General features: G+C 33.5%; 1 protein-coding gene across 4 annotated transcripts in view; it reads left to right on the top strand.

Moving 5' to 3' along the window:
- LOC145668012 (uncharacterized) overlaps positions 1–17,933 on the top strand; it is a 167,584-nt gene that overhangs the window by 121,957 nt on the left and 27,694 nt on the right. For all 4 annotated transcript variants that reach the window (XM_081735467.1, XM_081735468.1, XM_081735466.1 and 1 more), the window contains exons 18-20: positions 6,174–6,277; positions 12,176–12,314; positions 14,190–14,275. In XM_081735467.1, the coding sequence (XP_081591593.1) occupies positions 6,174–6,277; positions 12,176–12,314; positions 14,190–14,275 (329 nt within the window). The remainder of the gene's footprint in view (positions 1–6,173; positions 6,278–12,175; positions 12,315–14,189; positions 14,276–17,933) is intronic.

Below are 17,933 nucleotides of genomic sequence, written 5' to 3'. Positions count from 1 at the left end.
TTAAATATTTTTAGAACTGAACAATCTACACAAAATTTCCAATCGATCAGTGAAAAAGTCATCTTTCTAGAGCCTGTAGTTTCCGAGATCTCGTTGTCGAAAGGATTGACCACAAACATAAACGTCCACAACATATAGTTTAAAAGAACTCGGAAGATGGAAGCACAATTCACGTGCATTGATTTTAGAGATGGCTTATTAAAATACAAAGGCTTTGAACAATAATTTTATACCATAAACTTTATGAAAAAGATCTAGTGAACTAATTTGTTTAAAGTACTCGTACTTAAAATGTTTGTGTCTGTAAACGTGAAATCACACATAACCGTAAATGAAAGATTTGAAAGTCAAAGTTATAGGTTGGAGCTCGGGCGCTTTTAGTTGCTGTTCTAGCATTTTAATAGATAGATATATATAAAAAAAGTAATTTAATTCCTTACCTGAGAACATTATCTCCAGTAGCAGAAGTCGAACTAACGGCCAATGATAATGAACAATCTCTTATTCAATAATAGTAAAAATAATAAGTCAACCCACCTTTAGATCTATTCTTAGAAACGTACTCAGGACAATTTAGTATTCCTGTCGTAAAATGTCGTGAAATATCTTAAAGAGCCAAAGAAATTTTCATTTCTTTATTGTTGCTCATGGCTAGGAGGACACAGTGTTTAAAAGAAAGAAGGGTGCCCAGGATATTATAAAGATATTATAAACAATACTGCATAATACTCTATGTTGACCAACCAAGACCTTATCTGCTTTGAACGCCCTTTGGGCTTGCGTAGAAAATGACCTTGTATAATTACCCTATGTTGGCTTAACATATTTGACTACTGGAATGGTTTTATCATTGTTGTAATTAACCAATAATAAATTTTCATAGATTATTGTAAATAGACTTAGTCTTATTCTTATTCACGCAATTGAAGCCTTATACTAACATGCGCGACAATTGTGTATTCAACCGTAAAAGTAATTCTGTTCCATAGATATTGCTTTATTAGTCATTTACGCACAATCGACAATATTTCAGAACCTCTGATTAAACTCGTAAATCCACAAAATTCCCTAATTAAGAGCTCAATATTTTGTAATAGGAACTACCTAATGAATGCCCGAATAACAAACATTTCCACAGATTATTTTAACTTATGTGTTTCGTCCCAAAAACTGCAGCACTGCTGACTCGTTTGATTAAACAGTAGATTCACTGGACGTTGTTGAACACGATGATGCCTTGCGCACTTATCACAGCGTATAACCTCGGCGATGCCTTCCACATATTCGCTGATCCCAAGCGTTTCAAGTATCCTCTGATCTTATTGGCCGATATAGATAGGACATCAAAAGCGATGACATACATATAGCAGAAAGCAAACGCCAGCTGCTGTTGACCCCCGTAGCCGAGCGTGCTAGTGAGTGGGTTAGTAATAAAATTCACTTTTGGCATGGGTTCAAACCCGACCCAAGGATTTTTAATTTTTTAAAAAATTTTCGTAACACTCTTTCCATTAAAATAAGATTGAAAGTAATACTAGAAATTGTACATAAAAGTCTACATAGTAAGGAGAAATGTATAGGTGTCTTTCTTGACCTTTCCAAAGCATTTGAGTTAGTGTCACATAAAAATCTTTTTTGAAAACTACATGATTATGGAATAAGAGGCATTGCGTATAAATGGTTTAAATCGTGTTTGGAAAATCGGCAGCAAGTAGTAGAAATTAAATACAATAACAGAGAAACAAACCAAACTACATACAACATATCGGAGAAACAAGAAATATCATGTAGAGTGCCACAAGGATCCGTATTAGGTCCGTTATTATTTTTGATATACATTAACATCCTACCAAGTAATGTTACTCCAGCAGAACTATTACTTTATGCAGATGATGCTAATATTATAGTAAAATGGAAAACAAATGAGGAAGTTTAAGGTAGTGCAAACGAAATCCTCTGTAAACTATCTCACTGGATTGTAGAAAATAAATTAAACATTGTAAAGACGCACGCAATCAATTTTCATCATCTGCGCAAAAAGCACGCATTGCCTGTGAATATTTTAATTGAAAATAATGAAATAGACTACGCAGGGTGTCTACTGGTCATGAAAGTCATGAAAAAGTCATATATTTTGCTTAGTGGTCATGAAAGCCATGAAAAAGTCCTTTATTTACCCAACTGGTCATGAAAATCTGAAATCTGAGTATATTTTTATACTTCATACTTTTATACCTCATACTGCATGTACTGAAACAGTTGTATCAGGTCAGTAATTGTGAGAATTTCCCCATGTGCTGGCTAACTAGTACTTTACTGTCTTCCTAGCTCCTCCCCATTTCATCTTCTAGTCTCTGTAATATAGTAACAACTTTTTACTGTCCAACTTTGTAATCTGCTATTTCTTTACTTCTAAGAAATGTAAATTGTGTATTTTTGGGCCTTTAGACTTATGCAAATAATATTATTCGTTTGAGTTTGCAGATTTTAAATTTGATGATCTATTTTTTTTTTAAACGAATTTCTTTTATAATTTGTTTTGTCTTTGGTCAGTTCTCTGAGTGCTTAATTTTAGACAAATTTCTGCTAGATGGATAATTATACTCAGAATTAAAACTTCAAATACAGTATAGAGTGATTAACTGGTAAGAGCAGGCCCGTATTTAGGTAAGTGCTATTCTGTGCTCGAGCACAAGGCGGCAGAATTTTAGATTCTTTCTTTAAGATTCACAATAAGTGATATTTAAGACTAGCAACCCGCATAGTTCCGATGCACCACTGATGGTAGGGGTTTATTATTACTAATGGTAAATTTTTATCGCCATGATCATGAAAATTTGAACAAAAAGGTCATGAAAAGTCATGAAAAAGTCATGAATTTACTTTCTGGTATTCCAGTAGACACCCTGCTACGTGAATTCAACGAAGTTCTTAGGAATTTGTATAGATAAAAATCTTTTCTGGGATGTTCATATAACAAAGCTTAGTAAGAAATTAAATCAATTTTTTCGCAATTAAAGTACTTAAAAACGCGTTAAAACATTCTACTTTAAAAAGAATTTACTTTGGATTATTCCAATCAAATTTAACATATGGCATTATATTTTGGGGAAACTCACACAAAGCGAAAGTAATTTTTACAATACAGAAACGAATAATAAGAATGACGGCAACTGCTAAACCAAAAGATCACTGCAAACCAATATTTAAAAAAACTTCGTATACTTCCAGTATCCTGTTTGTATATCTTGATTTACTGATATTTGTAAAGAAACACCTGGAGGGTATCCTTACGCGAGTAGAACAACATAATTATGATACAAGAAACAAACAAAACCTTTCCATTGTAGAACATAGAACTGTATAATATGAGAAAGGGTGTAAATATGCGGGTGTCATGCTGTACAATAAACTTCCCAAAAATATAAAGACTCAGAGGACTCTGTTGCTAAATTTAAAAAAGAACTTCTGAAAGATTTATTACTACACTGCTTTTACTGGGTAGAGGAATACATGAATAGCTAGCTGAAAAAAATGAATGATCTAATTAAATCAGTGTCACTAATTGTCTTTAGGATAAGATATATATATGGAAGGATTTCTACATACAGTGCAAGTAATAATTACTTACTATAACTTTATTTGTAATAATGATATCATGCGAAATGTAACCATATTATTAACCTAATGTATGTGATTTATATTATTATTATTTCTTTTTATTTTTGTGGATATATATAAATGACGTGTCCACTTCACATGCATTGTAATACAGTGCTAAATGTAAGAAAAAAAGAACGAAAATAAATACAACACAACACTCAAAAAATAATTTACAGACTGGGCTAGTAATGAAAGTCGCTTTTGGCGTGAGTTCAAACCCGAGCCAAGGAAAGCTTTTTTTTAATTTTTAAAAAATTTTCATAACACTTTTTTCATTAAAACAAGCGTACAGTTTTACTATATGTATCCATAGTATAAGTAGTAATAGTAGTAGTAGTAAAAGTAGTAATAGAGCTAGTAGTACTAGTAAAAGTAGTAGTAGTAGTAGTAGCAGTAGTAAAAGTAGTAGTAGCAAGGGTTAGAAGCGGATTCTGTTCTCAACATCAAATGGGCAAATTAAAGACTTGCCCAAATTTTTTATGTACATTTTACATGACCAACTTAAAACAGCTGGCTAGGGTACCGCGCTAATACTGAAGCGCTTAGTTTCGGCGCAAAATGCGTGCCTTCGTAGGTGAACTAGATGCAACCTGAAATTTACGTTCGACTTTCTTGGGAGTCACTCAGAATGGAGGATGTAGAAATACGGTTTATGTGTTGAATATTATGTAGTAAACTCAGCTGCCGTTCTGTGTGCTTTGTGGCGCAGGCTATATTTATGACCTCCTGCAACACTAACTTAGTTGCCGGTATTATTTTCCTACGCACTGCGTCGTTCTTCATACCCACAATTAATTGATCTTTTATTATCTCTTCAGCCATTGGCTCATTCTTGCAAAGCGAGACTTGTTTATGTAAGACTAAAACAAATTGCATCACGAATTGTAATTCGGATTGAACCATTTTATGTAAATAGAATCTCCGTCAGTCGGACTTACTTTCTGTCCATAATGTGAGAGTAATGTTTCCTTTAGCTTTTCATACCTCTTGGCTTCGGAATCATCCGACCAAGTCATATTGTAAATATCTTCAAATGGGCATTTATTCCGAAGTTGGTCGTCGTCAAAAAACGTAATAACAGCTACGAAAATTTTAAAATCATCAATTTTTAGGTCCACTTTGAAAGAGTAAAATATAGTAGGGTAGAATAGAGTAGAGTAATTTAGGTATAAGTAGAGTAGGGTAGAGTCGGGTAAACTTAGGGTTAGGAAAATTTGGACCCATTTTGTTAAAATTAATAGAGGGTAAGTTCTCGTCTCTGCGTCAAAAATACCAACTGGAGTGTCTCTGTACACCTGCAGTCACGTTTAGAATACAAATACTCGTTAGTTTTCCACAATCCAACCATGTGGTAACCTTACCCTAAGTAGTCCCCTCCGCTTGGCTAATAGTTCCTTGATTATATATATATAATACAAATTCATCTCTCCTTACTATTACCAAGCACATAAACGAGCGAATTATCCATTTCTTCCCTGTAACTTTTCAAAATTTTGCTAGACACGGACGACCAACTTTGGAACTTAACCCTTCAAATGTCTTACTACCCTATAAAAGTTAGTAATGTAGGCGCTTGTTTTTCTTTCTGCACCGATATTGCTATACATAATTGTTCGAATCTCTTAAAGTAACATTGTATATTACCCATATCGATGTCTAATGGTTGAAAAGATGCCAGATGTGAAATGATTTACTGGGAGCGTAACTTCAATTAAGTACAATGGCCAATATGAATGGGATTCTTAGTTTTGTAGTAATAGTTATTCACTCAATTGAGGTCTTATATTAATATATACGATAATTATGAATCCAATCATAAAAGTGATCCCGTTAGATTCATTTCATAAGCATGGCTTTGTTAATTATCTTTGAATAACTCACAATATTCTATACAATATTTCGGAACTTCAGGTGAAGCACGTACACCCACAAAATCCCCTAATTGAGAGCTTGACATTTTGTAACAAGAACCATCATTTTAACTTATAATGCATACTCGAATAACTAACATTTCTTCAGACTATTTTAACTCAAGAGTTCCGTCCCAAAAACTGACGCACTTGCAACTCGTTCTGTAAAACAATAGATCCCAGCAATTATCATCTTTTAGTCTTTGATATTAGTGCGTTGACATAATCTGTGGATAACAGTTAGTGTCTCCGTATATGCGTATTCTGTGATGTAGCACAGTGTAAAATACCATTGCATAACTCAGATATTGAGTGGCAATACAGACATTTTGTATGGATTAACTTGCAGAATCATTTCTGTTTTAAATTGTATTTTTATTTGATTTCATGAAAGAACGTTTTCTGTTGATTAACGAGATTAGTCACTCAATTCTTGCTTAATATTAATTGTGATAAATTCAGTTATAAAATTGCTATCATAAATGATAATTCCTTTTAAGAATCTTAGCATTTTTACCATCTGTAGAAAAATTCGTTATTGTTGTGTTTAAGTCATTTTGTAACTGGTAGATAGTAATAATATATTTTCTTCTCATGTAGACAAAAAGAAGGAATTTGTAAAATTCGATCAAGATAACAAGAAAGAAGAGTTGTTAACTGAACAGGAGATGCAGAAATTCATGAAAATAATCTGGAATATTGATGTAAGTATTAGAAAAATAGGGTTACTACTAGAGTAATATATAATTAGTAATCATTTGGAAAGACTGTATGATAGAATTTCGATAATTTAATTATTTCTAATATGTTATTTTCTGTAGAGCTTGCTCTGAATCATGTGTGTACATTTATTTATTTATTTATTTATACGTATTGCTGGGCATCGCGGGCGGCTGTGGCCTTAAATCCGTCACATGAGAGGTGACGTTTCACGGCAAGTACACTATCTGGGGAAGGGGGAAGAAAAGAAGGAATGGGGCAGGAAGGAAGATGCCTGGGCCTGCATCTTATTGCTTTAATTATAGAGTATAATTAATTGATAGTTTGAAAGCAGGCTGTGTTGAAGAAAAGGCAAATTAAAAATTCTTATTTCTCTTCGTACTAAACCCTGTATAAAATGTGTTCATGTTAAAAGATTGTTATTTCTCAGAAACTGATGTGACAACATTGCAGTGTGATATGCCTGCCACCTACTGAGAAACTTTCACTGTTAAAATGATTTGAGATCCCTCGTACTAATAAACAACAAAATACTTCCATGTTGCCATATCATCACTATCCATTTTCAAATAAAGACAGGTACGGAGCAGAGCGACAACGGTTAACTATTAGCAATTAGCGTTTCCACACACTGAGAAGTATGCATATTATAGTAAGACTAGCCTTTGGCTAGCTGGGGGCTCCGCCCCCAGGCCCTCGGGGTTTGCTCGGCCTACGGCCTCGCATCTCTTAGGTATCAGCCTTTGCATCAAGAGTGAATTTTGTGCATTCGCTATTTAATTACATTTCCTGAATTTGGCACAGCTGGGGGCTTCGCCCCTTGACCATCACGTTTACTCAGCCTACGGCCTCGCACCTCTTAAATCCACAATTCTACCAAATTTAAAGTTTTTTTTTCTATTTCAGCTATCTAAAAGATAAGATTTTGTATCCCAAGAAAACGCCTATTTAAATAACATGGAAATTTCTTCATCCCTCTTTACACCCCTTAAAAACTAAAAAATATTCACTTTTGGCAATATTCCTGTAGGTTAGTCCCGGAAGGCTACATTCATGCGAAATTTTATCATTCTAATCCTGCGGAAAGTACCTAAACATTTTGGGGTGTAGAAGATGTCCCATATAAATAACATGGGAAAGATTTTTCAGTTCTCCATAAAACCACTCTACAGTTAGAAATTTTTATTTTTAGCGATTTACTTAGTTAACGCTAACGAAAACAAGTAAGCATACAGAATCTCAAGTTTTTATTCCAAGTACCTAAAATGTGTGATTATAGGTAAAAAAAAAAAAAAAAAAAAGGCCCATTTAAATAACATGGGGAATTTCTTCACCTTCCCTTTAGACCCCCTAAAAATTAAAACTATTCAATTTTGGCAATTTTTCTGTCGGTTACTCCCGAAAAGCTACAATCATGTCAAATTTAATCATTGTAGCCCTACAGGAAGTGTGTAATAATTTTGGGGTGTAAAAGGTGTCCCATATAAATAACATGGGAAAGATTTTTCAGTTCCTTATAAAACCACTCTACAGTTGGAAATTTTTATTTTTACTTATTTACGTAGTTAACGCCAGTGATTTATGCAGAATTTTGAACTTAGGGGAGTGTTCAAAAAATCTCGGGAGGGGGGGGGGGTGCAATCTTGAATTAAGGTCATATACTATTATCGTCTTTCTGGTTTTTTACTAAAATTCGTTGATGCAACGAACGATTCCATTGGATTTCCTTCCTCAGCCAGAGCGAATTAGCGTCGACTTTCTCATGCTTGAAGTCGAGTGAAATCTGTGGCAATCGACTGATCAAACGTTATTGTGACAATCACAGCCGTGTAAAGGTTGTTTACCATTCAATCTTGCGTTGCGTGCTTTGCTTGAAAATTTATCTTGTCGAAAGTAAGTTGTTTTATTCTATTGGCACTTGAAAACAAGAATTCAAAATCTTTTAAGAACCAAAATAGTAAGTTTTTTAATGGCGTCTTCCGGTTCTGCCTAAAGGCCCTACAGCACTTTGTAGAAAATATTTTAAATGATCTTTAGGCAGAACGGGAAGTCTCGTTCTGCCTAATCTTTCGAGACGAGGAATTCTGTCCAGGGAGGGTGTAACAGATTCTGTAAAAAGAATAACTATATTTCTTCAAGTTTTATCATAAATTTTTAAATGTAATTCTGCTTGTTCTTCTAGGAAAAATGACTAGATACAGTTCTGTTATTAACAGTGTTATTCACATCTACTTCAATAGAAATGAATGTGATTAAAAAAAGAATTACATGCAGAGAAATGGAAAATTGATTGACTCAGTTGCAAGAAAACCGTTTGACATTGTAGCTGAAACGAAGATAATGCTAACTTACTTCGATCTAGTATCAAGTCATTTCATAACAAAATTTTATTCAGTTTTCCAGTAGTTCATCTCCCAACATGCTAAGGCTCGCAGTCAGAGGTGGTTTTAGGATTTTAATTTTGGGTAGGCCCGCTCCCTCGCGTATGGATACATATGCACATTTGATTGATTAATGACAGTAGGAAATTACTTTTACAGTAGTGGTTGATGCCGTTTATTAAATAATTATTTACCATTAATATAAAAAATGGAAAATATATTTACTCTTTATTCTATTTTTTAGTGTTTATATATTTTTCAAAATTTTTGGGTAGGCCCGTGCCTACCCGCTAAAACCGCCACTGTTCGCAGTGCGTAAAAGGTGCCACAGTTCACATCCTCAAGATATGTTTGACCATATATTAAGCAAACAAAGCAAAAGGATGTGCAAGACGGCCCTTATCCCCGATTATCTGACCTTTTGATTTGATTGAAACTTAAAAAAAAAAAAAAAATTCAATATTGATATTGATATTTTGTATTGCTGCTATTTACACTGACAATATAAATATGAAAATAGAAGTACATATAATATTATTGCATATAGTATAGAATTATGTATATAAGACAAATCAGCTTAATGCCGAAAAAGGAGTTGTGATGTAGAACATTAACATTCTTTCTTAAGAGTCGCCTTATGCATCCTCTTCCATTGTTTACTTAATATATGGCCAAACATGCCTTGAGGATGTGAACTGTGGCACCGTTTACGTACTGTGACTCTTAGCATGTTAGAGATGAACTATTGAAAAAGTGAATAAAATCTTGATGTGAAATAATTCGGTATTATACCGAATTAAGTTTATATTATGTTCGTTTCACTTACAATATCAAACGGCTTTCTTGCAACTGAGTCAGTCAATTTTCCATTTGCCCGCAGGTATTAAAAAAAATCATCTTTACCAAAGTAGATGTGAAAAACACTGCTGATAAAGAATATCCTTGTCATTTTTTCGAAAACAAGAAGAATAATGTCTAAAATTTATGATGAAGCTTGAAGAAATAGTTATTCTTCTTACAGTCTCTGTTAGAATTACTAAACAGATTATTACGAATGCAGGACAAAATTGAAGAGGGCAAACCCCAAGGAAAATTCAGACAAAACGGACTAAATTCAAGCGACAGATTCATAGGCACAGATTAATAAAAGAATGATAATTTTTTCCTCAAATGTTATGCATCTAAAATGTTATCTGAAATTGTTCACTTTACGGAAATAACATTTTTCAAAATGCTGAAAACCCAATAAAAGACGTAAGACTGTTATAGTAAGTATTGTATGTATTTCACATTTTGATCTTCGCTTAAAAAATAGTGATCAGTATTTCAGAATTAATATATATATATATATATATATATATATATATATATATATATATATATATATATATATATATATATATATATATATATATATATATAAAATTCAAAATAAAAGACTGCTATATGCTACCTACTACACAAGAACGACTTTTTAAAAATCAAATAGCATCACAGTTACTTTTCGTAATTGAAATGAATGGTCTTACTGTAATATGCTAAACGTATTTCAAATGTATTAAAGATATAATAAATAGGAAAACCCAGAACTTTTCATATGAGTATGTGTGAAAGTAATTAAAGCTAATCTGCTCTTTTATTATAACATTTTTACGTTTTATTGAGTTTTCAGCATTTTAAAAGAAAGAAAAATTTAATTCAGTTAAAAACAACATAGATAACATTTTAGAATATATGAGAATTGAAAGGAAAAAATAATCATATAGGGTGTACACTGGTACATCCAATAAATACTCCTGTGATTTAGTCCTCGTCAGAATTTTCCTTGCATTTTGACTGCTTGGATTTAGTTCCCGTCCTCGTTATTACAGCCATTTTATACACGAGTTCTGATCTGCATACAAACACGCTAAAAGTCAAGCCTTTCGGTGCTGCATTTCCCTAAAAATGTTCTCCTTGCATAGAATTCCCTGTCTCCAAAGATTAGGCAGAACGGAAATTCCCATTCTGCCTAAAAATAAAAACTAGTAAAATATTTTCTACAAAGTCCTGGAGGGCTTTAGGTAGAACGAGAATGGATCTTTTTAATATTGGACCCCCGTAGGGAAGGGGTGTAAGAAATTTATTTCGAGGGAAGTGTCCGAAAATTTTAGAGGGGTGCTGGGAGGGTATTAGGGGGGTGTAGATAAATCACTGGTTAACGCTAACGAAAACGTACAAACATACCGAATTTCAAGTTTTAATTCCAATTTCAAGTACCTAAAACATGAGATTATATGTCCAAAATGACAATAAAATATTCTATTCTTTTCATTATAATATTTATATGTCAGCACAAAACATAATTATTGTAGCACATTCCTTTGTAACCCACTTGAAATAAATTATGCTGGAAACTAATTTGGAACCAGGCGTGTATTATGTTTAAAAAGACCTGATTGTTATTGGTTTTACTCCTATAGTTCTCGAGTAGATGAATGGCGTACTCGTTTACCTTTAGTGCATGAGGACTCATGTTCGTTTCTGGATGTTAGCCTATAGATTATCAAGTATAGGACTAAGTTAGAAAACCACGGCATTAGTGTTGATGACTGAAGGGAGATGAAGAAGCGTTAGCTTGTATGTTGTAGATCGCTGGTTCATATTATATTTCTTAACAAGTTCTATGAATATAATTTAATATTTGAAAAATAGATGAATGTTGGCTAACAGATCGTGTAGGCAGAGGAAGACCACAGACAGATAAAAATAAATTCTGTACTAGATACCATGAAGTGTAATCAAATATCATATTGTAATATTTTATCAAGTATTATCGTGATCCACATCTATTCGGATTGTATTTGTCAGAACATATTATTTGTTTGATGTATATCCAGACACTCGATACATATGAAAGAACTAAAAGCAGGCATTGCTTTTAAATACAGAATTTAGCTCGGTATTAAAAGCATTTAAATATTATTCAACTATCTAGTTGACAGTTGTGCCCGAAGGTGACGATTCTAGCCCTTTTGTCTTTAGAGGTAAGATATTCTGACTTCTTAAACTGCCTTACCAACCCATTTGGCGTAACGGCCCATTTGTGAGCCTAAGCCAGTTCCAGCGCCATCTGCTAGCGATCGGTTGAACTAGTCCAGCCTAGCGATAAGCACGCCCTGTCTCAAATAGGCCAATCAGAAGCTTTCTAGACAGAGTGGCCGTCACGTGACTCCCAGTTTGCCTTACGACGATGGGTGAAAGCACCGGCATCGAACCCGAGACCACGCGGACATGAGTCCAACGCTCTCACCACTAGATTACTGTGTTTCCCACTTAAAGTGCTGTACAAGTCTTAATTTCTTAGCAGTTAATGCTACTCAATTCAATTCAAAATTTAACAAAAAAGCAACATAAAGTAGCAATAAAGTTTAATGTATTTTTTTTCTGCTTTTATCTTGAAGAGTTAAAGTTGCTTTTTTGAACCTAAATTAGTCTTGTTTTATAATTAAAAATTTACAGCTGAAGAAGAGGTTAAAAGGTGTTGTTCTAATTGGTGTATTAGATGGTAAGGATGTGTCTGTGGTGCCAACATACGTTGAAGAAGTAATCAAGTTTAAGAAAGAGAAGAGGAAGGCTCGATATCACATCACCACTGATTGTAAGTTAATTCATATTATCATTTAAAATCATGTACAATTAGCACAGTTTTAATTAATGTTCTTCTAACCTTATTATTACGTGTTCGAATAAGAGTAGCTCGTTTCTAAAGGGTTCTTTGCCCATGAAGAGGAAATGGTAGGAAAAGAAAACTAACTAAAATTGTCTTTTTTGTGGGGTGGAGTATAGACTGAGAACATTTTAATCTGCTTTGTTCAATTAATTAATGTTAATTAATGTGAAAATGTGTTACGAATGATGCTCATGTACGTAATAGGCGTATAGTACTTCATAGTATAGTATGTACACTCATGTCCAAAGTTATTGTCGCATGTCTGTAAATATGTTATTGTAGGAATATAATTCGATAACGAATTCGGTATTTCTTATAATGTTAGTATGTGTATAATCGGCAAAGACATGTATGTGGCAAATTTCATGTCAAAAGAACAGTAAATAAGAACAATAAAACGAAAATAAATCTTTCTTGTCCATTTAGCAACATTTTCTTTTACTCATTCTAATTTTCGTATTTATAATTCTTTTCTTAGAAATTTACCACAAATATACATTATCCGATTATACACCTAGTATCAGGATTAAAAGTACTCTGGAAAATCATTATCAAATTATATTCTTACAAGAAGACAATTATAGATATGCGACAATCATTTTGGACATGAGTGTACATAATAGGCGTACTGGAGATGATCAATTTCGGAATTTTTACTTTCCGAAATTCGGAAAGTAAAATCGGAATAATTCCGGAATTCGAAAAATATCGATTACTGACAAATTCCTGAATTTTCTAAATTTTGGATTTTTTCGAATTCCAGAATTTTTCCGAAATCCGGAATTTTTCTGAATTTCGAAATTTTTCGAAATACGGAAAGTGAAGTTTCCAAGTTCGTAAAATTTTGGCCATCCCTATTTAATACTAAGATTTAAAAAAAAAAAAAGGTAAAGGGGACTTTATAACTAGACGAAAAGTTAATATTTATTTTAGTGACTTTAGAATTGTTCAATCTCAGTAATATATATTCATATGCAGATTTATGGGAGGAATTCAATGTTACGAATAACTCAGTTTTCAATTTTTTGGGCCAAGGACCTCTTTGGAGATGGGCGCCTCATTTCAAAATGTTATTCTCTCAGTAAGTTGAGCTACTTCCTCTGAAAGGCTTTTCAAAGGTTGCAGGAGATTACAATTTAAGGAAAATGAATCTTTTGTTTTGGATACTGTGTTATAAAGGGTATGCTTCACCATAGACTAAATAATTTCATCATTTAACTGGTACGTACAACTATTTACATAATAACATAGCACTGATCATTTCGCTGATTATAAATACAATAAATACCGTTTCATCGTATGCTTTCGTATGTTTTTATCGTTAATAATTTACATATCCGAATAAACGAATTAGCGCAGATGTAGACTTTGCATGTGGTTTTGATTATTAATGAATAAGCATATCTACGAACTATTGATTGATGGCTGATAAGCATATTGATATTAACCTGGAGCGTATTACGTGTGCTAACGGGATAAAGCATGAATATACTATTCAGGTAAAAAATGTATTCTTACATTACATAGAATGTGCATAAAGATGCGAACGTTAACATATCGTATTGAAATAAATTGCTTGTTTATTGTATTATATCATAAATATATTTGAATTAGATATATTGTGTGTTGGACACACTTCACAAACCCGAAAACAGATTAACAAGTTGTGGAAATAATTTATTTTTTGATAAAATAATAGCACTATATTAAAATGGTAATTTATGCATGATGTCAATGAGATTTTACTCTGGATTTAGATCTCGTGGTATTATGTATATGTTACTAATACTTGTTCTGTTTTAGTATCATCAGATGATGGAAAGAACAAAGGGAGCTATATGTCTAATGAAGATTTGAAATCACTTCTGGGAGCACTTTGGAGTATTGATGTAAGTTACTATATGATGTAGTACATGTGATTAAATCCATTCCATGTACGAAACCTCACAAAATAAATGAAGTGTAATGCTGAATGAACAATTGTGTGCTCAGTGAACCCAGAGAACTCATTAAAAAAAATCCTTTTAGAAATGCTTCAGGTAGACATAAGGGGCGGTATTCAGAAGAAATTCGTTAATCAAGCGTTAGTCCAACGATTAGTGTCGTATTAGCTCTGTGCTAAGGAGGTGTACTTTTTTGTATTCAGTCTGCTTGGAGTTCAGCTAATAAGTTGATTTGGGTATGATCAATACCTCGAGTGAGAGAAATAAATGTGGCAATTACAGAAATCTAGACGTGCGCATGCGAAATTCGAATGAAATTCGAATATATGAAATACGAAATTCGAAATGTTTTCTTTGTGGTTTGATATCACAACAACTTACAGTTACGAGATGGAATTATGATTAAATTGTTCATTTCTGAGGGATGTATTTATGAGGGAAATAAGTAGAAGTCAATTAATATTAGCGACAATAGAAGGATTATGTTGTAAGGGAAGATAATTTATCGATCAGTTGTATGTATCCCTCAGAAAACTGGAAACTTTGTACTCATCTTTTACTTTTCACCTTAAGAAACAGATCTACTATTGTAGAGGACTCGGCTAAATAGCTTCTTCATAGTTAACGCACCCGATGAGGTGATAGGATTGAAAGAAAGAAGGAAAGACAAATAATTAATTGCGTTTGTATTTTCATAATGTAAGTTTATTGTAACTAAACCAGGGTACCCTCTGCTTTAAATTAATTAGTCACATGTGATTAAATTACTACGTGCTAATCAAAGTTCCTGACTACATTTCTGATAACCATGCGTTAGTCATATCCTTAGTATGGTGCTAATCATACGTCAAAACGACCCTGCATAAGGCCTAGGATGTTTTAGTAAATTCCCAACAAAGATTTGGAAGAAACAGGTTATTACGAACAGTGAAAAAAAGAACCACAAGCTAAATTTTCGAACCCTCGGCATTTTTAGATATTTAATTATTTAAGTTTACATGAGAGAAGTAAGATTTCATCTAGGCGATAGTCCTTTCGTTAAAGAGGGTCGCGGTGGCTCAGTGGTAGTGTTCACTTCTGGTGCATGGGGTCCTTCGTTCGATCCCAGCTCGCGACAAGTGAGCTTTGTGGTGGACGAATACAGTGTGCGTGGGTTTTCTCGGGTTCTCCCATTTTCTCCCACTTTATTCTACCATTTCATTCATTTCTCATCATCACCGTCTCCTTTAGCCTAGCCGACATAATCGTGGGACGTAAAACTTAAAGATTTCATTTCATTTTCCTTTCATTAAAAAGCAGAATACTATTTGTAGTCGTTACTATTTAATGTCGAGAAAGTAAGGAAAGGTAACGTTGTCTTAAGATAGCTTTCAATTTGAAAAGTATTACCTAAATATGCATTATTTATTTATTTTATTCCTGGTAAGATAGTATTATTTAATTGTTAACTGTCTTTTAATGTGTTGTTTCCATGTATTTATTAGTTATACCTGTGCCTGATACAAAAAAATAAATTCTCAAATGTATTCAATGAGTGAAGTAAAAAATAGGGAAGAAAAACAATTACAATTAAAACAGGCTAATTCGGCCATTTTGGCACGAGCCATCTTAATACACAATTTTATTTCAAACAATGTACATTTAAAACAATATTAGTGAAACACTCCACAGGGCTCTCAGGCCGGGACTTTCTTTGTATAAATCTCCCGTAAGGGAGGTAACTGGAACTGGAAAGATAGGCACTACACATGCGATCTTGCAAATCGGAATTCAATAAAAGCACACGAAATTTATTCAGCCTGAAGTAATCACACTCTTACGAAAGAACATTTACATAATTCTATCAACTTGTAATGGGCATGAGTTTATTTGAGAAACAATGTTTTAAATCGAGAGGACTGAAGGCGTACGAAATACTGACCTTGCAGAAGAAGTTCTTCGTAATAAGTGAAAAATTAATCATATTAGTAGAAAAAAATGCGTTGTAGAGACACGTAAGTCGCATAACATTTGGAATATTGTTTTATGAAAATCTTATATACTTTTATTACGTTTAAAGAGTGCAAGAATTTCATGAGACATGTTTCATAGTAAGATAGACTTTCTGTCAAGTGTTCAACTAAGATACGCCGTGGTCTTAAACTGGCAACATTTCTCTTGGTCACTAATGAGGTAGGATTATATGCATGAAGGTGTTTTCAACTGTGACAACAGCTACCTGCGGTGTGGCAATAAGTGTCATGCAGTGCGACACATTTCATAGTTTAAACGTTCAGGCTCTTATTTCGTTTGAGAGGCTTGTGTATTTCATTTGCATACCTGTTGGCAGTTATGCAGTATTTCTTTCTTTCTCTCTCTCTCTCCCTCTCTCTCTCTCTCTCATATATATATATATATTGTCAACCCTCCTGCGTGTGCCTTTAATTTTGGGACTGCGTAGCTCAGTTACGCAGGAAGATTGTCCTCTGGACATTATCTGAAATGCCCAGGAAACTTAAACTTAACCTACAAACTAGAACGGGGAAACTCTAATAACAACTCAAGTGTTTAACTGTAACAATTCATGTATTCAAATTCTCTAATCATGGTTAAGTGTAAAATGTGTGTGAATGTAGCGGATATGTAAAACAAACGTCAGATCACAACCTAATAAATTTTGGTTATTTCTTCACTTGACAACAACTCTACATTGGAACACATACCTTGGGTGTTGTTGGTTCTCTCCTCTGGATAACGTAGAGCTCGTCCTCTATTGTATAATGGCCTGGATAGAATTCGTAGACTAACAATGGTCAGACCTTAAACTTGGTACTGCCATCGACTGTGATAGTAATAAATGTTAACTCTCGACTGAATGATACTCGACTCCTTTCTCCTTCTATCGTTCTCCAGTTCACTCGTTCTCTGGCTCTCTGGTTCTCTCTCGATTTCTTAAAACATGGTCTTTTTATTCCCTTTTCTCGGCTGATGAAACTGCTACATCATCATCCATCGACATCTTTCAGTGTTTATTCATCTCATTGCCGAAACTTATGTCATCAAGTGATCGAAATCTCCAGACACCTACATCTGCAATCTGACTATTTTGACATATTCAAAATCATGTGTTTTTGTTGACAAACATTTTACAAAACCTTTTACATTGCATTTTATTGTTTGTTGTCTTCGTTAGCATAACATTGCTACATTCTGCTAATGTCTTGTTTTATTCTTACTACATCCAAATAAACTAAACCAAGTGTCTGACATAATTTTGAAATAAACTTAACCTATATTTTAATTTTGTAATAATCTTCATCCAATTATTTATCCAATTTTAATTACAATCATTCCGTTCAATATAGATGTATTGACAATATATATATATATATATATATATATATATATATATATATATTGGTCTAGGAATTAATTCGTGCGGTTGGTACGCACACATTGAAGCTGTAGTACAAACACAAAATACATAAATACCTTAAGAAAAATATTGTCCATCGCTAGCCACCACTTTCGCCCATCTGTCAGGCAATGTACGGATTCCGTGGCGAAAGAAGTCCTCATCCTTGGAAGCGATCCAGTCAGAGACCCATGTTTCGATATCTTCTGA

This window comes from Thermobia domestica, chromosome 13 (assembly GCF_964235325.1).
Source record: "Thermobia domestica chromosome 13, izTheDome1.hap1.1, whole genome shotgun sequence".
Lineage (NCBI taxonomy): Eukaryota > Metazoa > Arthropoda > Insecta > Zygentoma > Lepismatidae > Thermobia > Thermobia domestica.
Note: the sequence above shows the minus strand (reverse complement) of the source record. Positions and strands in the feature narration are given on the sequence as shown.